Source organism: Hesperophylax consimilis, chromosome 9, assembly GCF_061612785.1.
Source record: "Hesperophylax consimilis isolate HC1 chromosome 9, BYU_Hcon_1.0, whole genome shotgun sequence".
Taxonomy (NCBI): Eukaryota; Metazoa; Arthropoda; class Insecta; order Trichoptera; family Limnephilidae; genus Hesperophylax; species Hesperophylax consimilis.
Genome location: NC_142844.1, coordinates 29,559,871 through 29,587,800, shown reverse-complemented (window position 1 = coordinate 29,587,800; position 27,930 = coordinate 29,559,871). Strand labels below are relative to the sequence as shown.

General features: G+C 33.0%; 1 protein-coding gene across 1 annotated transcript in view; it reads left to right on the top strand.

The window, feature by feature from the left end:
* Window positions 1–27,193, top strand: part of LOC149421220 (uncharacterized) — a 36,308-nt gene extending 9,115 nt beyond the window's left edge. The window contains exon 2 of the mRNA XM_089635418.1: window positions 25,196–27,193. Coding sequence (XP_089491544.1) covers window positions 25,196–26,692 — 1,497 coding nt within the window. The 3' untranslated portion in view covers window positions 26,693–27,193. The remainder of the gene's footprint in view (window positions 1–25,195) is intronic.
* Window positions 27,194–27,930: the final 737 nt, after the last annotated feature.

Here is a 27,930-nt window from a genome sequence, read left to right as displayed (position 1 = left end):
CACTTCCAAGATTTGCATTCATTCATGAATGCATTCATTCAGTCAAGAAAACAAAATCGAAATCCAAATAGATCTATTAAAAAATAATTGAATTTGAAATTATTACATTACTAGCGCAGAACCGTGGAAAATCACGGGATAATCTGTATTCTTGGAGGGTAATTTTTTGTAAAAATATTAAATTTTAAATACTTGACGCTTGGCACTTATGCATTTTTATGAAATAAGAAGATAAAAAACTTTCTTTCTTACCGGTTGATTTTTAAAGCTTTAAAAGCACCAGAGGTTTTAGTATATGGCTGATAATAATAAAACATTTTTTAGTCAGGAAAAAATACACACCCTAAGTATATTCTGTTAATAAACATCTATGGTAAGCTTAAGCCTCAATAATTTGTCTAATATGACTCGGTAAAATGAACACAGTGTTTTCAATATAAATGAAAAGGTACTAAACTACACCCGTGAATTATATTAATTGCGAGATTAAGTGTTCCCACAGCAAAAAAAAACTTTTCAAGACTGCGGAAAATAAATGTTTTCCAAGTGAATTATGGCAGTCTGCGTTTTTTCCAAAGTTCAAGGTGCCCCAATGTAATATAGAAACGTTAAATCGCTGTCAATCATTAGCCAGATTGCAAAAGAAACTATGTTTTACTACCGGGCATACCTTTGCTGGTACTGCGTCATTGATCCTATGATCGTGGTACTCATTAGACCGGAACAAAGCCTGATTTATGTGTTCATAATCGCGTAATAACACTTCTATTAAAATTCCTATGCGTTAATTTCAGCAAGTGATCTTGAAGATCGTTAGAAATAATCCCAGTTCCACTCTTATTCAAATCCTGTTGGATAATACTAATTATGAAATTGATCCACCTCTATGGTCCTGGTTATTCGGTTAAATCGTGCGCTATTATACAGGGTTTTCCAATAAGAGGTGTTATTTTGATATTCAATCGTAAAAGATCAATAGTTTCGTTGCTTGTGTGGCACGTAGCGCCGTCTTGTTGAAAGTAAACTTTGTCGAGATCAATACCATCCAATTACAGCCATAAAAAATCATTAATCATCTATCGATAGCGCTATCCATTCACCGTAACTGTTGCTCTAGCCTCATTTTCGAAAAAGTAAGGTCCATGACTCAGCCAGACCATAAACCGCACCAAACAGTCACACGTTGAGAATAAAGAGGCTTTTCAATAATAACTCTTGGGTTTTCCGAGCCCCAGATGCGACAATTTTGCTTGTTGACGAAGCCACCGAGGTGGAAATGGGCCTCATCACTCAAGATGATTTGCATTTGATTCACTAAAATGAATTTTAATAATTTCAATGCGTTGTTGAAGCGTGTATTGTTCCATTTTTATTAATGGCGTAGTTTCTACTTGTCAAATGTTAAAAAATGACAGCTTTAAAAGTAACATCTACCGAAATAATGGGCTATTCAAAATAACACCTCTTATTGGAGAAGCCTGTATTATAAAATTTTATATATATTATGAACCGTTATGTTTGTATTCTAGAATTCTTCAGAAGGACAACGCAATGAATTGTTTCTTTCATTATAATCTCCGTTTAATCTAATTTTGTAAAGGAAACAATTAGGCGGTTCATTTTCTTTAAATCCTGATGAATGATGATTGTGAAATTAATCTGCCTTTCAGTCCTGATTAATCAGTAAATCACGAAAGCATTGTTAAATGGTATAGTTTATATTCTAGGATACTTTAGAAGGACACTGCAATGAATTGTTCCTTTCATCAAATCCGGCTTTAATTAAAGCTAGTGATCTTGAAGATCACTGCAAATTATTCGAGTTCTATTTTTCATAAAATCCTGATGGATAATGCTTATGAATTTAATTTGTTAAATCAAGTACGTATTATTAAATAGAGAGACTTATATTCTATAATATTTCAAATTACTCCTTTAATTGAAATCTGCGTTAATTAAAGCTAGTGATCTTGAAGATCATTAGAAACAATCGGGCTTCTATTTTCCTCAAATCCTGACAGACAATGATCACGAATTTGGTCAGTTAAATCAAGTGCGTATTGTTAAGAGGTGAGGTTTATTTTTAACGATATTTTGGAAGGACATTGTAATGAATTGTTCCTTTCATACTTGGTTCAAAGTTGCTGGCGTGATGAATATTGTTTGTGCCGTGTTTGCAGCGGGTTGCGACATCCGATCTCTGGTCGTGATGTTTCGTGAACAATGTCGGCTCTCTCGGCAGCGGTCCGTTGTATATTTTACTTAAATGGCAACTGGCAACGTATTACGTACAAGAAACTACACTTAGATAATGTCGGGCGAGTTGCGGAACCAGGGACCGTCCGACAGAGCCTTCGACTCCACATAGAAACCAGACTCAGACCCGATGATCGCGATAGATACCATCTTCTTCAAACAAATGTACAGAAAAGAGACCGTTGTGAATGTCATCCAGTATTCTGGTGCCCTACATCGTATGAATGTAGTTTGATTCGAGTCTAGGCTATTTATTATATGAAACACGATTCATTTTCATGTATATTTTAAATATACTTGGGTATCTAGTTGATGCTATAAGTAATTGGCCCCGAAGAACGCTAGTCTTGGGACGTACGAGATGTAAAGGTTGGATTGAAGATTCTAGCATCTTGTTTGTAGTGTGAGTTATCATCGCTTTTAGAAGCTCTTGCCTGATAAAGAATGTGCAAGAGAATGATTTATGTGTTCTACTTACTAAGATGATTTTGTTTTCATAGACCCGCAAAGTACTATTTCACTAATTCGCCTTCTATCATATGCAATGCAGCAAAGCAGCTCTAAATGATATTCTATGAAGATACTTTATTCGACAGTGGTCGCAGACACAGATTCTGTTAATGAAAAACTATTTGGTGGTTATAATATTGCACTCGTTCCTACTTAAATAATAAATTACTTTTGAAAACCATTATTTCTAAAAATTCTGAATTTTGATTAATATTTTGATTCACGCCTTTCGAAAGAGAAAAATCTCGAAAAATTCGAGAAAACTTTTGGTTTTTTATTCGAGAAAATCTAAAAAAAAGTCTTTGAAAGCCACTGGCATAGTGTAATCTCTGGCTTAACTCCATCTATAAGATGAAATTACACGTTTCCCCAGAAGGCATAGTTATGGGGTCCACGAATAATCAAATGGTTTAATCATTGCGCATTAACTAATGGGATGTTTACCGGCTTAGGTCTTATGGTCTGCAAAGGCAATAGTGCTCAAGTATTCTAAAATGAAGCCAATTGTGTCCCATGTATAATTCAAAACGTTATTCGACCCCAAAGAAGCCTCCGCTTAATAAAAGTATTGGAGTTATTTTTCTTTGAATTAGTTAACTATATAATGTCTGTAGGTGTAGCTTTGCAAGAGTTAGCTTGAACAGGTTTATTTAAATCATTTCACCTGTGCAGTATTTCTTAAATGTAATATTTTAATGATGTAACATACTAGTTTGTTTAAAAAAACTATTTAGACCGATTCATTTAGTCAAACAGCTGTGTTACAAGCGGGGAGTGAGTAATTTGTTGTAAATAATTTACACTTGGTGTGGCGTCAACCGCAGTGTATTTAAGATACTTATTCTGACAACTACGAAAAAAAGTTGTTGTTCTTAATCAAAATTTGATTGGGAAAACTTTGTTTTTAAATCACTGAAAAAACTGCACACATACGTTACTTTGTGCGCACAAACAGAAAGACAAGAATTTAAAATATTTTCTTCCGACCTAAAGTTGGAGGTAAGATAACGATTTCAGCTTGACCAGTGAAGTTATGATATGTGTTTTTTAAAAATTTAATATTATAGAAACAAACAGTACATTGGTGACAAGGATGAAACAATTTACAGATATTAAATATTTCATGTTGGGTACCTATGATATGTTTCCTTGTAATGTCTTGTGTGTTGTATGTATATTCAGTAATTACCACGTGACGTGTGTAGTGTATGTGTATGTGGAAGTGTATGTATATGTATACGCAATGAGCAGTTTATATTATTGACATGATGCCACTTTTAAATATGGGCAGTGTCCCGAAAAAAATCGATTTAGAGAAATATTATTGAATGTACGAAGAGCAAGGTTATTTGAGGAATTTGATTATACATTTGTTTTGTAATTAAGCGTGTAGAATAGAACTGTATGTCGTGTACGTTTCAAAGGTATGTCAAAATTAATTAGGGACAGAAGTTCGTTAGGTCGATGTTGTTGTTTAAAATTCTATTTTAATTAATTCATTCATTCATTAAATAAGTTACTAATCGCTTTGCTGCAACGATTGAAATGTACATTTAAAGTAATTGTAGAATTTGGAGGTAAGATACTGTATAAATTTGTTTTGTATACGTTCTATGCTATGGATAAGTTAATAATATAAACCATATTCTTTGTTCACGCATTAAAGTTTGCAAAATGATTTTTTTTTTAGTATTATTTCACCCGCCTTGCAAGGGATACCCCTGTGTTTTGGCGGGTGAAGTTAACGTATTGAATTAATACTATATAATAAATTATATTCACAATTCATATTGATTTATGTGTGATAATTGAATAAGAGAGTGTGTTACGAGATATTGAATGAAGGGATTTAGGAATGTGTGGATATTATGATTAAAATGCTCAGTAGATATTCACTCCTGTAAACTTCAGATTTTTTAAAGAACTTCATCCTATCTAACTATCTACATACAAGGAGAAAAATGACAACTGCAAAATTATTAAAAATATCTTCAAATTATTAGTAATTCCATTTAAAAACGAGATTGCAGGCCTTGCGAATGAATTAACAGGTTTCCTGATATTTTTTTAGTAAATTACGAATATATTATCATGATGAATATTTTTGCAAATCGCCTTTCATTTACCTTAATAATATATCATGACGAAATGCAAAAAATATCTGGATTTTCGTGATATGATTTCAATTGATTACAAGGTATTTAATCAAACTACTCGTATTTGCTCTAATATGAAGAATGCAAGGGATATATGAAGTCAGTGAGAGTAAAACTATGAAAAGCGGTCGGTGAAAACTTAAAGTAGACCAAAGGCTTGGCCCCTCGTTGGGAAATAATTGCCCGAGGATTTCAAATAATGTTTCAAATATTTTAATACCTACCGCAAATCATATCTAAAGTGTCGATTATGACAATACATCATTAGCCCCATGGCGAAACAGATGAACAAAATCAAATTACCTTTTAAAATAATCATGGTCATTGAAATACAGAATCATTCATAGATTTCTGAGTAACAAAATTACAATGTACAAATTTCGTAAGGTATTTTAATTATTTTTCTCATGAAAATTTACTAGTTTGGAAATATTCTCTGAACCTATATAAGATTCCACTTAAGTTTTCACAGATTTACTAAGAATTTACAGAAATTTGTATTTTGATGTTGAACATAATATGAAAGCAGCATAAATAAACTTTTTTTAAAGAAATAGTTTCAATGGGAAAAAAGCTCAGCTTTGTGCTTACGAAGTAACAGGTTTTATGTGTATTTAAGTAAACCGGAATAATTGATTAATGCATATATATATATGATTGCTCCTACATCAAATGTTGCCCAATGATTTCTTAAGATTTACGTTGCAAATATTTCACTTAGTAAGTAGGCATGCAGTTTATTGAAAAATATAATTTAAAAAAAACCTGCTCAATTAGACGTTGTTTTTAATTAATTGTGTTGTACGAATTTGTCTTGATCTCGGTATTAGTAAAGCTTATGATGTGGAAATATGCAAACTAACAGATATTCTATAAAAATAAACAAAGCTGACAAAATTTTGTAATCATCATTATGAATGGCCAAAAACATGTAGGTTTATCCAAAAATAAATAAAACGTGGAAATATTCCGAAAAACGCAATAATGATTTCTGTAATCCAATGTTATTGAGCTACTTTGTCTTCCCGAGACATACCTAACACAAGAATAATAAAACAGGTTAACGTCCATAATTTTTCCTAACCTACAAACGGAACCAGAATGAAGCGTACCTAGCTGTGAAGCTAACTAATCCACGTACCTATTATTTTGCGCAATGTCAAATTTACGTATTCCAAATGCGTTTTTTTTCAGTGCCTCTAAAGTATTGACACTTGCTTCATTTTGGTTAGCTGTGAATAATTAAGTTCGATATTCACTCATTTGTCAGGCATTACTCGTTTTGGCCGATTTCGTACGATTATTTCTTCACATTGGCAAACTATCAAATATTGAGCAAAATGGGGTTCTTTTGAATATGAATGCAATGGTTTTTGCACAACTTTGGTAATGACCACAATTTTCCCAGATGTTCTCATTTAGATTAACTTACCAATATTTGTACCACTAGAGTGACTAGAGCAATACATATTTATGTACCTACCAACTTATACTATGACACTTTTGATTAATTTATAAATTGAGTTCACAAAGGTCATAGGATTTTAGGGAAACAAAATAGTTTGTACGCGATCAGATTTTTAAAAATTGATTTAATAACGTTCATGTCCCGTAGTTAGTACCTATGTGGATTGAAATACTAAGATTAAAATATTAAGGGTTATTTATATATCTGCATATGTGTTAAAACCTATCAAACAGCTGGACGTCGTAAAAATGTTGTGTTTTTTAAACTTGTTTCTTATATATTATGAAAGAATTTTTTCGAACATAATATTATTTTTTGTTTTTTAAAATCAGACGAAACAGAACCCTATTGACTTTTAGTCGTGGATTTGAATCATTAGCAACCAGGCTATTGACATTTGCACTCACAATCAAATTAATAAGAAATCAGTTAAACAAAGTAATGAAGCAAAGAATATAATTCATTGTAGTATAAATAATGGGTTAAAGGTTTGTTGAATTTTTTTAAACGAAAGGTCATCCATCGATCTCAAGACGTATCCACATTGATAAAAAACATCAAATCTGTTTGTAATTATTTACCTGCGTAAAACATTATGTTATTAATCGTTGTGATTTTTAAATGTTGATGTTTCGGTCGTCAATTTAAAAATAATTACCTAATGAAAATTAAATTAACCCATTGTGATATAATATTAATAATTATAAGAAAGATTTATTTATTACTGATCCCACGCTTATCAGTTCCTGACAACTCGTGGTAATTAGATCAATGTGATTGATTTCAACTCTTCTTCCATCGATAATATAAAAAATATACAATCACGTTTAGCTATAGGTTTATGGGTCACCAAAATCCTCGTCTTTTTATGTTAATACCGCACAAGAGTCCCAACTGCTCAACTGTATGACGTTCCCATTTAAGGGGTTTTGTGAGTTTGAAGGGGGAGGTGCTGGGATAGATAGGGAGAAATCTTGTCATTAAAGATAGCTAAGTTCTTTATTGCCATTAGATGACGCCTTATGTTTCTTAAAGTTCGAAAACGCAAATTTTAAGAAGCCCTGACCTCAACGAATACATGACAGACGTGTCTGACGTCGAAGTGGCAAAAAGCTTCAATAGTACCATAATTATAACTTTCTTAAAATCGGGTCAAGACCCCGCATAAAAGTACAATACCGCCATATTCATTTTCTCACGTAATTACAGGTAACTTTTATTCAACGATAAGTGCCTTCATTGCATACGCGCTTGGCTAATATGTCTCAGAGTCGTTTATCGAAACGCTTTTTATCAGCTTCAAATATTTCTTAAATTTCCAAAATCACCTCATGCGATCTCGTGATTTGTTTTCTCTTTTCTTGGAATTCGAGTTAATTAATAAAATAAATTTGAATACAATCCTTCTCTCAGAGCCACCTTGCATTTTTATCAATTTTACTCTTGCAAGTCATTGCAATAAAAAATTTCATCATTCATATAAAAAATATATATATTTTTGCATATTTTGTACACGATTCTTATTTAATAGACCTACTTCTGGAAAATCTGCGGGTCGAAAATTATAGATACAAGATAATATATAAAAACATACCCCTTCAATACACACTTTTTTCTTATATTATTACCATCGGTTCTGCTTGTATTAGTTACGAATTTACTCTACGTTTAATTGTGTATTGTTGTTATAAAATAATGTAGTACCTATCATAAAATATGTAAAAGCAAATATAATAAAAAATAAACAGATTTATGTTTTTATGAAAAAAATAATTAAAAGCAGCTATTAATAATGTGTAATTTAAGTATTACCAAATTCTTTTTATTAAAGCAAATTTCGATTGGCTGCTATCTTTATGTATGGTTCCTAAACTAAATTCAATTTTTGTTATTGAGATTAAATCTGCTGAAAAAAGCAGAAATTTAAAATGATTGCTGTATGTGACCCATACGATGTCCAATATAAAATGCATATTGTTCACTGTTCAGTGTCTTAATTAGCTATGCACCTTTTTTCTACAAAAGCAATATCAGACTTATTAGAAATGTTAAGAATGTGTTCCTTTTTAACTGTGCAGGACACCTCTAACTGTGAATGATTACGTTATTTAAAAAATATATTTATTATGTCTTAGGAGTTAATAGGTACAATTTTACATTGATATATTGATATCAAAATTAAACAAACAAACAAGAAAAAAAAAAAAAAAGTAACATTATATACAAATACGTACAAAGCCAAGGTAGGAATTTACATGAAGGTACTTACCCACTAATGCATTGGTAAAATAGATTATTCTCGATTAGAAATAAAAATAGGAAAGTAGAGAGAAAGAAACAAGACAAAATACAACACGGCATATATTAAATATTTAAAAAAAATCTTTTAAAGCATTACTCACCGAAATTTTTGCATATGTTGGCTGTTTTTATACAAATCTTGAAGAGAGTTATAGAGTGTGTAGGCAATATAGTTATAGAGATTTTATCCCCTGTTTTGTGGGTGTGTGTTAGAGGAATGTGATTTTTTTTTGTTATTTTGAGTATTGTGGTTGTGAATGTCTTGATTGTAAAGTGGCTTGATGTTAGTGTGGGTCGATTATTGGATAATTTGTAGAATGGTGCTCTGTGTCATGTTTAGGAAGGACTGTGATTGAAAGGATACCGGAAATTGAAAAGATCTCCTTGAAATGTGTGTCCTATGGAAGACCAAGAACATATCTAAGCCGAAATTTTACTTAACGACAATATATTTTGCATTAAATACCAGCCACCTTGTATATTTGTGTGAGAATCCATTTAAAAGTTTATGTGTGAAAAACACTACATCAGATAACAGAAAGATGAAACAAGGTTAATATTTTTTATCACACCAACTCAAATGGGGCATTGTGTATAATTTTACAATAGAAATAATTTAGAAATTTTTGTTTGTGAAATGCAAAATGTTCAAAACTTCCTCTTGTAATTTTATCTGGTATTTGAAATGGAGACAATATAATCTTGCATTCACATGTGATGTGTCAACGTATCTTCGAGTAATCTTTATTGAAGAGAAAAAATAATGTTTCAATTAACGCCAAATATTCTATTTAATCTTACCCCATAAGTAAGAATCACACAGTAAAATATGTGTCAATTTTTTAATAATGTTTCAGTCAGTTACTTTTAATGAAATAAAACCGTTGAGACCAAAGTGAAGCAACATTTTATACGACCGAAATAATAATTATGAAATTAGATTATAAGGATCCGCCCGATTTAAGACTATTAAAATTATTTTATTGATATCTCTTACGACTGCTATAAAGCCATCTTCGTAAAGGCCAAAGAAACTTTACAACTATAAAACATGTCTGTATAATTTGCATATGGTGGCGCTCATAAATGAAATCATCTAAATATTTTTTTACGTGGCGCTGATGTCGGATTTGAATCCGAAACCAATCAAGTCAATTAGGTAACCGCGTACATCATTAGCACTTACCATCATTGACAACGACTCCGTGGGTCGCGAGTAGTCCCAGCGTTTATACAGGGTGTATCGACACGTACCCGACAAACTTTAACCAGCTATTCCTTAGCACATTTGGAGTAAAAAATGTTATGGGCACTTGCTGTCCGGTAACATTTTTTTTTTATAAAAAAATTATCATTCATATTTTCACCACATGTCACCACTGTTTTATCCCTTGTCACAGTTTGAAAACCCATCTGGCAATATTTTATTCGAGTTTCGTTTTTTAATAACGTACGTACCTACATTGGCGCGCTTTTACAATCACAACGAAATGGCATGGCACCATTCGTCTCATTTTTAACTTTTATTATTTAGTATGTATGAAAGAGCGAAGACGCTTTTTAAAATACTTGCTAATAACAGCTGTTGAACACGAGAAAAAATGCCAATGACAGTGACGGAGTGTGGATTTATTTATAATTTTCTGTTTTTAATTGAAAAAAAATGTTACCGGACAGCAAAGTGCCCATAACATTTTTTACTCCAAATGTGCTAAGGAAAAGCTGGTTAAAGTTTGTCGGGTACGTGCCGATACACCCTGTATATTTTTTGATGAAGTATATTGATTGATAATTGATATTATTTAAAGAATTAATTCATTAAAAATAAATTAAATTCGTAATTAAGTGGTAGGTATTACTCTTAGATCCCCTGGCGAATGACCACCATTTTTCTTTTCGTTCCCTACTCCCTTCAATCTCACAACATAATATTATACAATATGTTATGTTTTAACATGCTTTATTTTCCAAGAAAATTAACAAAGGGCATATTTCAATGACAGTTAAAAGATGTCTTACCAAATGCAGTGTCAAGATATGTGAGATAAATAGCTTTAGTTATACAGTTTCAAGTTCAAAAAGCGATGAAGTTTCCTTAAGAAGTGGGAATAATCAATTGAATATTTTTACTAGATAAATAAAAACAATTTCTTTGTGTATGACTTACAATTCAAGGTTAAAGATTCCTGTTAAATAATTTCTGGGGTCGGTGTGCCAAAAAAGGTTTGAAAAACTCTCATGCAATTTTTGCCTTGCAGAGTGTGTGACATGTTGATCAATGAATTATTACACTATTGCACCTTTGCATTCTGCATATTGAAGGAAGCACGTAAGGTTACAGAGTTGCATATCGACCTCTCGACAGATTGAGGCGCTTTGATAATAAGACATCTAGTGAAACTCGCCGAATCGAGTCGGGTATTCGTTTTTAATATGCAATTATTTCGACACCTCCAGTGATTGGTATGTTTTGGCTGACCGTGGCTATTGCATTATTGCCTGCAGCGCATTGCAGGAAGCACGCTTGATTACGTAGATTTATTTGCACTTTTTTATCACGTAGTGAAGGCTGATAGAAAATCATTTGAATATATTTTATGCACCTTGCGACATATTATACAGCAAACGACATAATATTATGAATATTACTACATAAATGTATACAAATGCTCTTGTGTTCAATGTTTATGATTTCCAAACATAATAAGTTTAGGGTTGTATTTTTATAAACAAAGGCAAAAGTTCGTATTCCAGTTCTTTGAAAGTTCTATTCAAGTACTCTTATTATTAGAGTGAAACAACTGGACCATAATTGAGTAAAAACATAACTTAAATACTAGAATGGGTTGTTTCGCAGATTCATCAAATTTCAACGTTCATTTTCGTGTTCTGTAAAAGTTCTATTCAAGTTGTGTTATTATATCATTATAGGCTAGTTGCTTGACTGAACTAAAATAATAACAGAACTTGAAAAAATCTTTCACAGAACTGGAAAATTAACTTTATTTATTTGAAGAATTGTTAAAATTCTCAGAAACAACTCGTCCTAATGAAGTTGATTGATTGTTAAAATTTTATGAAACAATTGGCCCTAAGACATATTTATCAAATACCAACCAGTTAATCAGTTTTAGTCATTGAAAATCTGAAAAATGTCTTTGGACACTTATATTTTTGAGCTATGGGTTGTGAGCCCTGGCGTCATGAGATTTTCATTGAATTTCTAGTCCAACCACTATCTATATCCAATCTATTATCTATATCCAAAATCTATCATTTATATAATGAGCTGCAGAGTTTTTATCTATTTTATTGATAAATATATAAAACCAGACCATCGATTTATAATTACGAACTGGGTCTATAAACCAGAAGACATACTTTTGTAAAATTAGAAAAAAATACATGAAGGTGTTGAAATCTCTGGCGTAGCAGTGTAATATAACTAATCAATAATAATAATCCGTACTAAACAACATAAACTGATGAAATAAAAGGTGTTTAATGAATGAGTTCAAGTATCGGTGGCGGCAATAATCTTTTTTTTAATCGTGCGACTTTCTAACATGTTTACATTAATAATAAACATTGTTTAAACATTTGAATAACATTAATATAATTCCGATTACCAAAGCTCCCCTTCTATTACTGTTACCACGCAACAGTTATTTATGTGAATTAAAACACAAATAAAATGTTATTAGAATTAATTATTTATAAATTGCCACTGTACAGATATCCGAAAAAGTGCAATTTTTAAAGACGATCCAACTCCTACCCAGACAAGCAATGAGATTGAACATATGTAAAAAACAATATTAGAACATTTTTGATAAGTTCAATCAATCATAGGTCACACCAAGTGATTGGCTACGTTTGGTGTTTTAGTAGGGGTGCTCGGGTTTATCGGGTGGGGTGTGCTCAGGATGCCTTGCCCACCAGCTGCGTGGCGTGCCAGGTAGAAAGGGAGTATTTTGGGGAGACCCTTTGACCTTGTCAACTGGTATCTCAAACCATCGCAGTGGGAGAAATCAATGGGTGGTCACTCCTGGACACATTGATCCCTAGATTCCTTCCCAACCATCATACCCTTTACCTTTCTAGAACTTCCTTAAAAAGGGAAGAATTTTCTCCATGAAGCCTGAAAAGCTTTGCCTACGCTAAAAAAACTGAACCATTGAAAAAAATAAAAGAATTTTTGATATAAATGTATTTTTTTCATTACTTTGAAAGTATTTTTTCAGTCACAAACGTTTTACATTGATAAATGGATTCTATGACATATTTAAATTTAAAATATTTAATGCAAATTTTATACCTGAACTTGAAAATCTACACACAGACTACCTCCGGTCATATATCAATGTATATCACTGGTAAATACATAGCTAAGGCACTTGGTTTTTAAATAATAATATAACTTTGTATTGCGCAGTTTTGTACTGTTTCACTTCAAGTTTTAAACTCTTGACTATGTGCAGAAAAATAGGCGATCCGTTTGATAGATTCCCCTTACTTAACAAACTTACTACAATCTTTAAGGCACAGGCGTCAGGTGGAAAAGTTGTCCTTGTTCTACTGGTAATTCAATCGAAGATGCTCCGAGGAGCTAGCATCATTGATCCCTTCAGCACCGGTGCATAGTTGGAAAACACGCTATTAGCGCGCTAAACATTTGTACACGGATGACATTTGTCACATAAGAACGGGTCGTTTGTACTACTTTATGACTACGACACTATGTTTCTTTTCCCCTTTCGTTTTTTCAACTCCTGTGTTGAGTTAATCTTAAGGCGATGCACTACGTAGTAATGCTAAATCATGTGTTTTTGGTTTGAAAATTTGGTCACCTAGAAATGTTTCAGATGCTTTAATTAAATACTGCAAGTAGAATACATCCTGGCCTTTGAAATAATCGAGTATTTTTTTGATAAGTCTTTTTATAAGCCCAGAAAAAATAATGTATAAAGCCTATGAAAACTGCTTTAAAGTTCAAAATCTCCTACTTACGAACCCATTTTCGGTTATGGTTTTATTGTATAATGTGGCAAATTAAGTTATTTATAAAATGATCGAAAAACATTTAAATATTTGTACAGGTTTTTTTTTGTCAAAATCACGACAGGTGGATGGTGTTAAGCGGGAATTTAAGCCTTATCGCCATCTACGTAAGGTGTGTTATTGATAGCGGCTCGATTCAAAATATTACACGACGTAATGCATCGCCTTAACGTTATTACCCATTCTTACTGTTTGAGCAAATCATTTCCTTTGACGGCCGGCATAGTCCAGTGGTAACGCATTGGACTGCCATTCCGAAGGTCGCGGGCTCGAACCCGGCGTGCGCAAATAAATTTTATTTGATTAATTTGTGTTATTTCACAATTAATTAATTAAAATAATATATAGTATATTTGCGGCACGTTCCAGAGTGGAAGATACTACCAGTATCGCCCTGGTGTAAGACCACCATTCAGAATTGAAACGTTGCTCCAAATGGCTTTAGCCGTGTTTAGTGACTAGATCTGAATAGCCAGGTACTTCCCCACCTTCCTCTTTCCCTTCCCCACTTACCTTCAGCCTCACAACATCCCCCAATTGGGGATGCCATAGTCTCACTGGCTCCAGACGGGAGCAGTTGGGACTCTTGTGAGGTATTCACTAGAAAAAAAAAAAAAAATCCTAAAAAAGTTACTTTGGGTGTATTTAAATAAACAAAATATGATTGGTCACCATGAAATAGGCAGTCGCCTAGTATGGTGATTTAATGTATCATATATAAATAAATGTTAAAATATATTATCATGTATTTTATAAATAAATAAAAATAAAATTATAGGTTATGCCTCCAAGTCCATACCCATCATGAATCTACAAAGATCACGTGGGTTGTTAAGTCATGTATCCGCGACTGTGTAACAATAATAATTGTCGTTCGATTCGTGAATGCGATCATTCAGACTAGTGAAAGTGTTACGTGGGACCGAACCCTGGGGCCCGAGGCGCTGCGGGGCGGAAGGAAAGCAGCCAGCCACAATAATCACAAGTATCTACCACTGTGCCACCGGCTGATATCGGTGACACAGTGCCCTCTTGTGCAATATGACCTCCTGATCCAATCAGAATCGTTGCGATTTTTATCCAAGTACAGAATTAAAATCAATAATACTTGCTTATTATTTATTTATTTTTTTGTAACATTGAAGAAGAAGATAATACTAGCAAATCATGAAACAGAACAAGACAGAGAAAAAAGATAACGTTCTTGCTCTGCTTTGTGCGAACGCTAAAATGAGGGGGATGGGTATATTTGGAAAAAGTTTGGTCAGGAACATTTCCGTAGTGTAACTATTCCCTCATTTTGCCTTTAGTATAAAATGAAGTGAGTGAGATAGCCGCGTAGTGAACGCTTTGACTTAAAACCCCGCATACCCAATTCCTACCGATTTATAAAAAGTTTCTCGATTAAGTTCCATAAAAAAAGTTTTATTTTTTAAGATAATATCTGTACATTTGTTTTTCCGAAACGTTAAATATATGAAATTCCCTCGATAGAAATAAATAGCAAAGTAATTTCCGAAAATTATTAAAAACACGTTTTGTTCTGTTATTTAATATGTTATAGGCATGAAAAAATTCACAGTGTATCTTTAAAAGCAAATAAAGCATTTCGTCGCTTTAGTTCGTTTTTCTCCAACAGACCAAAACGTAAATCGAGAAAAATAGCGCTTCAAAGTTTTTTTTACGAAAAATGCATTTACAATGAAATTAGCTCATGCTAAGCTTACTTAAATGATTTAAAGTGATAGAAATTATTATTTTTAAGTAAAATTACTTCCAAATGTTTAAAATTACGCTGAAAACATGTTTTTATTTTGGATGTAGGACAAAGTGTTGGATAAACATGCTTAGAATGTTGTTTAATTTTTGTGGACTTAAGACAAGCTGCGCCTTGAAAATACATTAAAAATATTTGTTTCACTTGTATCGTATAAATAAATGGTTTCGGAAAACAACTGCATACTTAACTCAATTTCGCAAATTTTTCAAAAAATGGTTTGTTCGACAAAAACGAACTAGAGCGACGATTTTTCGAGAGATTTTTGCTCCATTTCAAATGAGTCGTGTTTTATTAAATATTTTCACAATTTTCAGTTTTTTTTTAATAAAGCGCGCTCTTTCTAACGTCCATATTTACATATCTCCCTTTCAAACCATCTGTGAACGCTTACTAGGGGGCAAAATTTAAAAAATTGAACAAATTTGAACAAATTCAGACAAGCGATAAAGTACCTACCTGTAACGTAACATTTGAACAGAAAATTATTTTAATTGCATTTTTCAAAATTGGATTCAATATGCTATGATTTATTTATTTATGGGTCTGCGCCAGTCTTATGTAAAAATATTATAAGACTCCTTATCTATTATTCCAAAAATACTGTTGCAACTTAGACGAAGCTAATAACTAGTCATTTAAAAATGAAAACGCGAAAAATTTCACAATGTGTTCTTACAAATACGAAACTACATTATTTCCTTATTGATTTGCAAAAGTATGTAGGTACTAGAATATTATTATTTATTGATCTGTATCTAGTAATAAATTAAAATATTGTTGTTCAACTAACATAAAATTTCAATAAAACGATAATTAAATATGAAATGAATTTGTCATTGACAAAGTGGCGGATGGAAATTGTATCGTTCTAAATCCGGGTACATAACACCAATGAAACACCAGCGCAACATCGATGCAATAAACTTCGCCTTCTAATGTTCCGATAGGAATTCACGTTCAGGCATTCACCTTCTAGGCAATGCCTGGAAAATTTTTTGTGATTAAAAGTTTATGAACATTAAAATTTTCCTCACTGGCGATGCATTCGGAACGGTGACCATTTGATGTGGATCTAATTGAGAATTTAAATAATGAATAAATTTAGAATTACCAACGGTGGTTGCCAAATAACATTAAGATCTAAGAGAGGCCATTGATTAAATCAATTACCTACTCACGCTAAGCTTAAAAAATACTTTGTTTGATTGCTCTAAATTAAAGTAGGCACGTTTAGACACTTAAGTTAGCCAATATTATTGTTCAACCGTGCCGATATTTTTAAATTTAACAAATTCTAATTCAAAAAAAAAATATTTTATCAGTTTTATCAATAGTGTTGAGGCTCGTGTTACGGCGTATTGGTATATCTCCAAAAATGATTACATAAGACTTCAAACTGTTTATTGATATATATTCTGTTTATAACTGTTTATTGATTCAATCCATATATATATATATATATATATATATGGATTGAATCATCGATACAATATTGTATTTGTATGCCTTTCTTGGAAGAATTGAGTTTTTATACGGACAAAACTATTTTTGCATATTCATATTGCAAGCGCAAACAAATAATTATTGGTCTTAATATTTTAAAGCATAACTAGCAAAAAGCTTATTTTATAAAATAATTAAATTAACGCCATCTATGAACACATAGATTGTAACGAACGTCGGGTTTAACCTTAATTTTCATTATTAGTTACGAGTATATTCAGTTAAAATTTATTATTAAAAAATAATCCATTAAACTTTACTACGTCACCTACTAGGCCATAAAATGTCATTGTTTTTCACCTTCTCCACCCTTCCTTACGAATCTCTCTGCATTCAAATTCAAATGCAAAAACATATTTACTGCACAAAAAGAGTACAAAGGGTATAGCTTATAGGTTACATCCTATTTCTTCCAGCTAACCCAACAAATACACTAATATTACTAATTATTCAAATGCTTCTCTCTCTCTTTCACCTGAAAAAAAACTTTGTGCCTAACTATACAATGTTTTGCTTTCGTATTTTATTTATCTGTATTGTTATTAACCTTTTAATGCCCCAAAGAACTAACCGTTAAGATTTTAGATTTCTTGTAATATAAGAAATGGTTCCATTTATATATACACTAGCGCATGACCATGAAATATCACAGGATATTATAATTGTAGCCTTATAAAGCTGAAATTATTAAATAAAAAAATATTTGCCTCAGGATCGTTAACTTTTTTTCAAATGAAATCGTTGCCTTTTAAAAGAAGACATTTTCTTACCGAATGTTTGTAAACTTGAAAATTTAAGACAGAATATTATAAAAATAAAATACACGATATAATCATGCAAATTGATCAAAAATTCAAGCACCGCTTATGAAAAGAATAGAATATGTATATTAACCGGCCGCCAAAACACTGAACTATGTCCAATGGCAAACCACTGGACATAGTTCAGTTAAACCACGCACGTTGTCATAGTAACGTATCTTCAATCCATGAATTAATATAAGCATCTGTCAAGCATTAACAAAACAAAAATGCATTTCGAAAAAAGAATTATCATTAATTGTAAGATGGTTTTGGTGCCTACTTTATCGCTTGTCAATAAAAAGTTCCAATTTTGAAAATTAAAAGTTCATGGAACTTGAATAATGTAATGCATTACGCACAAATATTCCACATTACATATGCGCCAACAACCGAATCCAATAATATTTTATAAAAACGTACTCCATCATAATTTTGATGTAGAAAGTTTTAAATTTATTAATTATATTCTGTGCATTTTTGACTGCATTGATTATTTTAAGAGTGAAATCATAAATGAAAGTTGATGTCTCATTACTGAGTTAATTAAAGTTTAAATTCAATTAAGTCGCCTAAAAGATTAATAAAAACTATAACAACATGTTTTGACATTGCCCAACAGGTCCCTAATTAATATTGTACAATATTGCGGAATAACTTTCTCTGTAATATGAGAAACTGCGTTCAACTTGCATGAGTTTATGGTAATTCTTTGATATACATATAAGAAGTATGTACATCGATGTGGTAGGAACTAGAAACTCAACATATAACGCAGTCGTTTAAAAATAGTCCACTAAGCTTGTTACATAAATCTAATTCGGAGTTACATAAACTCTAATCTAACTGCACGATTTAGACTTACTGTCATGTCTATTATATAAATCGATAATCTATCACGGTACAACCGATAAATCTACGTGACATATTTCAGTTAATTTTGATATTTCAATATCTCTGCGGAGAAAGCTGAGATAATTCTAAATTAATATTAATCTGATTTGTTAATCCATATTTGACACGCAAACTATAATATTTATTTTAACTGGAGAGGGAACCGTTAAACGGAACCGGTTTTCCCATATGCATTATCTGATAGACACCTGGATTAGTTTAGAGTCTTTAGGCCAACTCTTTTTTCGTACAGATTCTATGCAGAAAGTCTTTCCATATGGATTAGATATGAAAAATGGTGCGTGTTCTATTTGCTGAGTATTTTTTTATTCGAAATGCTTCCAAATATCAGAATGTATGGAGAAAAATAAGTATTGCTAATTTATTGAGAATTATCTTCCACTTTTTTATTTGTTTATTTATTTAAAGCCCAGAGGGCTTTTACATGCATGTGGTACAATTTTGATGACAGACAATTTTGAAACATGAGAAAGAAATAATAAAAATAAAATTACATTTAAAAATAATATATGCAAGAAACAAAATTAAAGAGAACGGGAACATAAATAATAAAAAATACAGCGATTTAACTGGTTTACAAAAATACAACTTCCATTTAGGAATAGTGTTGAAATAAGTCTTTTACGTGATCCACAAAATTCGCAAACTTAATATTAACTTATTGGTAATTCGGTTAAAAATGGGATTGTTGGCCGTTTCCTCATAAACTTTTAGTAAATTCCTAGTATTTTTGAACACGTGTTCATGCACCTGCATTTGCCTTGATAATATAAAATGACGACATGGGAAAATATTAGGATTTTTATGAACACGTGTTCTGACATTGTGATAGTATATTTGTATTTTAATAACAGGAAATCTATCAAATCATTCGTTCAGGGCCTGCAAACCCGGTTTTAACCGGATTACAAAAAAGAATTATTCTTAATAAATTAGCAATACTCACTTCACTACATTTCTCCGTGTATATGTTACGAGATATCAAACAAACTCATACGTTCCTTTCGGAATTTATCGAACCTTTTTAAGAAAAGTCAATTTATTGATCGATGAATCAATATGAAGCAATAGAAAGGAATGGAAATTCTCCAGTTTGTTACTCAGGATATTTTTTTTATTTTTTTTATTTTTATTTTTTTTATTTTTTATTATTGTACGACAGACAGGTAAGTCCAATTATGGTACAATTTTATTAAAACTAACAATACATGTACATATATTTTTTAAAACATGGTATAGTGATATTAAACACATCTATATCCGCTGGTAGGGCATTTAGTAAGGTCATACCTCTTGTCATGCTATGTCGGGCAATGACATCTGTCCGACCCTGCGGTATACAGAATAGGTCGTGGCTACGATTTCGACAGTATTTATCAGGAACGAATAATCAATAATAATAATAATAATAATATTTGTATATTATCTTTGATATTGCTGTATATTTCCTTAAGTGACTTCTGTTAAGAGCTAAGAAAATAGCCTTGGCGTTTTTTTTCCTGAATGTATTTGGGTAGGTCAATATTGCTTTAGTGAATGAATTGTCAAATAAAATTGTTAATACGGATATCGATACAATAAAATGTTATTAAATCTTAATTTGTTATTGCAATCTTGGTCGTTGTCACGTCCATGTATATCATTTATTAAAGAGAATGTCAAATAAACTAATTATCAAAGATTGATATTAATTATTATCTATGTATCAGCACTTAATGAATTTAATTTATCTGTTTTCATTACCTCTAATAATCGGTTCCTGTTTTGCATAATCGGATCCTTGAGGATAATGTAAATTATCTACTTTACAAAACCATCACCGTCGACAGCCTCTTGCTTTATTACGACTATTCCTTTCCTACATAACAGTCATTTTGAGTTCTTGAAAGTTCTTGAGTTACAATATATTTTTTATTCAGATATCTGTAATTGTGGTCCATACTAATTACTAATAGCAAACTATTTAAATAATTTATTACGAATCGAGCCCGATTCTTCAGACTAAAAGTCGAATGCGGAGAATGAACAAAATCTACAAAAAAATATAATCAAATGTTTTCTAACTCGTTTTACTAAAAAAAAACTTTATCAACACAATCAAGGTTATGCACCACAGCACGTTTTTTTCTAAATGAATAAATAAAGCAATAAAAACTGTGTTAATTGACAGACCAAACAAACAGAACACTTTACTTTTTAAATATGAGATACTCTAAAAGAGATCTGAAATTCAAGAAAAAAAAAACAAAATAAACAAATCCAAATGATACAGTGAACAATAACAACAATAATAAGTTAATTCTTAGGTATTTATGCAATTGTATTTGAAATCGGCCATTGATAACCAGTCTGGTAGCAAATCGCACCGGACTCAAGAATAACCGGTGTTTGTATCAAGAGTCAAGTTCAAAGCCAGTGTAAGTTACTTGGACTCATTACTCAAACACTTTCGTCTGAGAATCAGCTGTATTCCATCCATCTCTGTCCATCCTACCACATTTTAACATCATAAACATGTTTCATCTCTTTCTCCTGACTTACCTGTGTGGTACTCAGATCATTACGCCAATAAAATGCCACAAGAAGTACTGAGATGAACGGTTTATGGTGTTAATGATCTTAAAACACTTTCCCGCGGAAATGGTATGCCATTTTGGTGTTTAATGCATTTTGCATGTGTGATTTTCCGCCATGTTAACTTTAATTGATCATTCTGTCTTGCAATAAAAGAATTTTTGAATTATTGTGAGAATATTAAATCGTACAACGCTATGTTATTAAGACAATCGGTGAATGTATCTTCAATACAGGTAATAAATAATACATTTGAGTGCATGACCAAAAATAATTAATGGTCTTATGGAAAGCTTTTCTAATTAGATACCTGCATTTTTTTCCTTTCTAGAAAGCAAATATAAATATTATTGTAAATTACTGAAGCAATATAATATTGCGACTTTCAGGCAACGTTATTTACGACACTTATAAAAAAACGCTCATTAAATTTTTTAGTCACGCTAACATACTTTTTTAGAGTTTAAACTCTTTAGACACTTAAGTGTCGAATAAAATTTTGGAGATTATTTTGATTTCACACGAAATCCAGTTGCATTTTAAACAGATATTTTGTATTTGCCATTGCTTTATATATATTTCTTTCTTAGCCATGTGAAAAATGCTTGGTGCGTTATTCAACTTTCATTCAGCCCATAGACAAAAATTCTCTAAAACAAACTACGGAGAAGTAGATACTTAGGACGGTTTGTTTTAAAAATTTTAACAATTCATCAAATTTCAAAGTTGCTTTTCAAGTTCTGTGAAGGTTCTATTCATGTTCTGTTATTATTTTAGTTTGGTTAAACAACTGGATAATTATTATGTAATAACAGAACACGAATAGAACCTTCACAGAACTTGAAAATCAACTTTGAAATTTGATAAATCGTTCAAATTTTTTGAAACAACTATCATTATGTTTCGCCCTAGTGAAATTCCACCATGGAGAATTGAAATGTTGCTTGATATGGCTTTAGCCGTGTTCGGTGACCAGATCTTAATACCCAAGTACTTCCCAAACTTCATTTTTCCCATATCCTTCCCCTCCCCACTTCTTTCAACCTCCTAACAAACCCCGATCGGGATACCATAGTTCCACTGGCTCCAGAGAGAGCACGGAGAAAAACGATCATGTTAAAAAGTAATAACATGCCAATTCCCTGGTAAAATATTAGTCATTCAGAATATATTGAGAACACGTATTCTTTTCCTAATAAATGTCATGACGGAATGCGACAATGCTTGTATGAATACGTGTTCCGCAACATTCACTTTTAACTGATAATTGATTAAGAACTCTGTCAATTCGTTCGTAAAAGGCCCGCAGTCCCGTTTTTTACAGGAAACGAATATTTTGATCAGATTTTCAATAAATTATCAGTATTTCATACCATAATTTTTTCTCTGTGTGGGGAGTAGTGAAGACTCATGTTTTTTTTATTAATTTTTATTATGGAGATATAAAGTGCCTACATTAGGTATCACTGTGTGAAATTCTCGTATATCTAAAATTGTTAGATACGATTTTGAGTAGGTTTTTTGTGTAATTTTCTATTACAGTTCTTACTTTCTATTGATATATTACTATACAATCATTGTCACATAGAACTGTTTTAAAAAAGCACAAACCCAGACCCGAAAAGAATGGCTGCAGACAAGCAACTTTGATTTCTCCGAAGTACGAATTAAAAATTGGTCAACGTATTGAAATGTTAACGTTTGTATTGACTAGTAAAATGTTTAATGTGCCTTACAAGAAGTGACTTACAATTAATAATATACTGGTGTCAAAAGACGAATTTCTAGATTTCTAATCGCTAAGTTTCTAAAATTTCTCTCTTGCCCAGAGGTAAGTACTTACTTACCCAAGATGAGGGAAATTTCTTGTCACAAAATGGACGCCAGCCAGATTTTAATCTAGAATCGTTATTATTGCCATTATTCTCCCACAATCTACAATCCAGACCATCAATCGCCTTTTCATTTAGATTGTCTCGAGAAATAATGTCACTAATTAGACTTAGATTTGCGACGAAATAATCTTAAGGTAGTTGACATTTAAAAAAATACGATAAAATGTATACAGTTTTCGTAAGAGCTCGCCTAGATGTAATAATATAATATCCAGGAACAACGTTTTCTTTTTGAAAAATTTAGGTTTTATCAACCGATCTAACAATACTTATAAATTTAAGCGAAACGTGAAATAGAATAATAAAAATACAAAGATAACGGTCACAACTAGGAATCGAACCCAGGATCTCTTGTTTTACCGGGACAGGCGTCTTAAACCACTCGACCATTGGGACTTACGTATTAAACGTCATATTTGTCAATATCACATTTCAAATTCAGAATGAACAATTTGTTGCAATTTATGTTATTTGTTTTTGGGGTGTTATGCCGTGTTGCGCTAACTTCTTCTTTAGCCAACGTTTCGGACAACGTTACAGTGTCCATCATCCAGGGCAGATATGTGATCACACATCCATAATATAACATACCATAACACCCCAAAAACAAATAACAAAAATACTTTTGACCGACGAAAAATCTTAAATCATAATTTGTTGCAAGATGATATACAAATCATCATGTCTGAAAATAATAGGGCTAATGCAACTATTTTTAAGTAATTTCTATCATGAGCTAAGGGGCTTGGAAGAATAAAAAAAATAATAAAAAAAAGTAATTTTTTAGAAATGCTGAATTCTTTCTATTTTAATGTTAACACGCTTTGCAATTTCAGCATTTAAATTATTTAATAAAAATAATTGAAAAAATTAAAACACATCATATTCTTACTAAATAAATATTTTTCTAAACCATTTGATTAAAAAAGAAAAAAAACTTTTTTGGTATTTTGGTCTCAAATTCAAATTTTATGTAAAAAATTGCGCTCAACTGTTATTCTTAAGAACTTACGAGTTTGTATTGAAATAACGGATTGTTCTATTTCCATTTCTGTTCATGTGTATAGAAAATGAGCCCAGTCTGTTATACACTTTAAAAAAAATACTGTATGTCTACATTGTATTAATGTCAGTCAAGGAGTATAGTGAATAATGAAATTCTAATCAACGTACGTTGTACACATTGTACGGTGTAAGCCGGTCGTTGAACCAACATAATGTGCTTGACCAACCTGGTCGCGTGCCCAGCAAGTGATTACGGTTTGCATCGGAGTCGAACATTGCTTTTCTCGGCCGTATGGGAAACACTTGTCTTGTTTGCTACGTTTATCATTTGACTAGAACACTTTCACTGTAATGAGAACTAAGTTATGTAGCCTTTTGTTAGCGATATCGTTTATCGCATAATGCGCCATAGGAAAAACACGGTTATTTTATCTCCGTGTGCATATTGAGAAATCAAATCTTAACTATAATGCGGAGAATGTGTTATTTGAACCTGAAAAGGTATTTCAATTGTGAGCTCTGGCGTCATGAATTTTATATCTATAATGCAGAAAAAGTGTTTTTTGAACTGTAAAAGCGTTTTCAATAAATATTACTAGGTCAATGAGGAAACTTTGTAATAAACATTTTCATAACCATTTTCTTGACCGGTCGGTGGCTGAGTTGATATGGCATTTGGGTTCCACCCAGGCGTAGTGAGCTCAATTCCTCGGCTGGATAAGTGGTGGTAGTACGATATTTTCAAACATTGTCAGGTTATTCGTAAAATAAATATAACTGTTCAAATAACGACAAGACGACATAATTATAATGCCTAGGAAAAAACATTTGTAAAAATGATGTTGTAATCTACCAAATCTACTCCCGGGAAAAACCGGATTGTGAAGCTAGTAAATGATGTACGTTAATTAAATTTGTTAGTAATTTATTGTATTATATTTGTGCTAAATTTGTTTTTTCTTCTTTTTCAGTGTCTGTCGATTCTGGTGTGCGGGTTTATATCTGCTGCAAGCGCACAAGGAAGGAGAGTAAGGCTGCGTGCCCGCCCCGCACCAATCTCCGAGGACCAGCTGCAGTACTACGAGGCTGAGCCCCGCGCCGGGGACCAGGACATAGACATCGAGGACGAACTCGCGCTTTACGGCCGCCAGCCCGCTGCCCGCCAGGACTACCGCCCGGCCGCACAGGCCATCAAACCACGCACCAAGGAAGCCCCTCGCGCGCCTCCCGTACAAACAATCCGCAACTACAACAAAGTCAACGATGACGGATCTTTTACCTTTGGCTATGAAGCGGCCGATGGCAGCTTCAAGGAAGAAACCAGAGGCACAGATTGCGTTGTTAGGGGCAAGTACGGATACGTAGACCCAGACGGCAACAAAAGAGAATTCACCTACGTCTCTGGAAACCCTTGCGATCCCAACGCCGCAAACGACGATGAAGAAGAACTGGAAAAGGCTGAAGAGGAAGCTAACGAAGCCGCAGGAGAACCCGCCAACTATCCAACACGGTCTGGCAACTATCCCACCAGGGCACCAGTCCAGAATTACCCCACCAGGGCTTCTTCAAGACCTGTTCCCATTCAGACCACTGCCAGACCCGCTACCACAGTATTCCAGAACCTCTACGAAGCTGAAGATGAGACAGAAGCCCCTCGTACTTACCGTCCTCCTCGCCCTCAGGCCACCCCACTGGCAATCACTCCTCGTCCCCTTCCTCCTGCCACAACTTTCCGTCCCCAACTTCTCCAGATAACTCAACGCCCCCAAAACACCCCCATCCCACAAATAGTTTACAGCAGTCCCGCACCGTCACCTATTGCTCCTCCCCAACCCACATACGACACCTCTTCCTACCGTCCCTCAGGACACATCGATTTTGCTGCAGAATTTGCAAAGTTCCAACAGGAAAATCAGATCGTGTCCTCCACTCCAGCGACTTACAAAACGAAAGCAAAAACGAGCGAACCAATTTCCCAAAGTGGAAATCCAATCTACTCCACACAGTTGGTATTCGATCCATCAAGTGGACAGTACGATTCGAGGTTGTACCAGAGTCTGCCCCAAAGCCAGGGAGGTTTGACACTAAACCAGCGAGTGCCAAGGCCTACACCGAGCCAGCCTCAGTTGATCCAACAGCAGCCACAGGGATTCAACCCTTCTCCTCTATACAGGCCTCGTCTGCAACAGCAACTGCAGCCTCAGCAACTTCAGCCCCAACAGAGAAGTCCCCAAGAAGTGTATCAGCGCCAGCAGGCTGGGCTTCAGTTCCAGAACTCCGCGCAGCTGTACGCCCAACAGCAACAGCTCCAACAGAGTCAACTCCAGCAAGACAGGCAAGCAGCTCGCGCAGCGCTAGCCCAGCCCTCACAACCAGCCCAGCAGCAGTACTACTTTGTAGCCCCCGGCAGGGATCAGGGAGCCGGGCCTATCGATGCCTTCCTCAGGGGACACGGCATTCCCTACTGAAGTGACTGTGAATATTGAATATGCGCCAGTGCATACAACATAAACATTTACGATAAAGACATTGTTGTTTCTCAATTGATATGTACATTCAATTGAAAATTATGAAGTAAATAGTTGTATTATTTCCAACCAGTTGTTTTCGAACACCAGTATACTCACAGCATATTATTTATTCTAGTGAAACGCTGCCAATATTTCATGCAATACACTTAAACGTATTTAGTTACAACGTTTAATTTAGGGTTTTGTAATTGAACCTCGTTTTAAGCCTTGTGAGGTGAAATATTTTCTTATATTTTTTGCCAAAGCCATCTTACTTTAACATACATCTTCATGAAGGTTTATAAATATTTATTTTTTGTTTTCTTACAGTGGATTACGTCGGCCGAAGCGTAATTATTTAATGCTAATTTTATGTTTGTATGGATGTAAAATTGTCGTAAGAATCGTGTAAGTCAATATTTGTAAATTGCTAAATATAGTTTTTTTAATTGTAAATAATGCTTTCTTTTATTCTCATTACAAAAACATCAACGTGCCTTTTTATAATCACCAAACAATTACTATTTCACGAACATCAGTATGTCACAACGTGTGGATCAAAACAAAGGTGTAAAATCGTGATAGCTATACTTAGAACAAAGCTAAATCATGCTTCGAATCATTTATTAGGCCCCCATAACATTTATCAAGGAATGTCTTCACCCAATAGTATGTATAGAAAACGAGCGTGGATTTGATAAATCGATAATATTTCACAAGTGAAAGTGCGCCATCAAGTTGCAACCAAACCACCACAGTCACAAGAAGAATCGACTCCTCTCAGATTGTAACCCGTTTTGATCTTTCACTACTTTACATCAATTATTATTGTAGAAGATGGTTCCATGTTCTGAAATAGACAGTTGCATCAAATGCCACATAGATCTAATGGGTTCTCCGCCTACTGCAGGTTCAGATAGCTGTGTTTCTACAAACTGAAAGTACAATAAATGCATATTGAATATTACGATATTGTGCTGTTTTCTAATAAAGGCACATGGCTTGTGATTGAATGTAGGCTTTTATCTCATAATATATTATAATTGGCAGAAATTAATCGAGTGATTGTTAAGAGAGTGAAACTTCAATTTCAATAAATTTATAAGGGAAAACAAATAAATTAGACCCAAAAACTTGCAATAGTAAATTTTTAAAAATGATAAGACTCTACTACCTTTCTATATATTTTAACAATT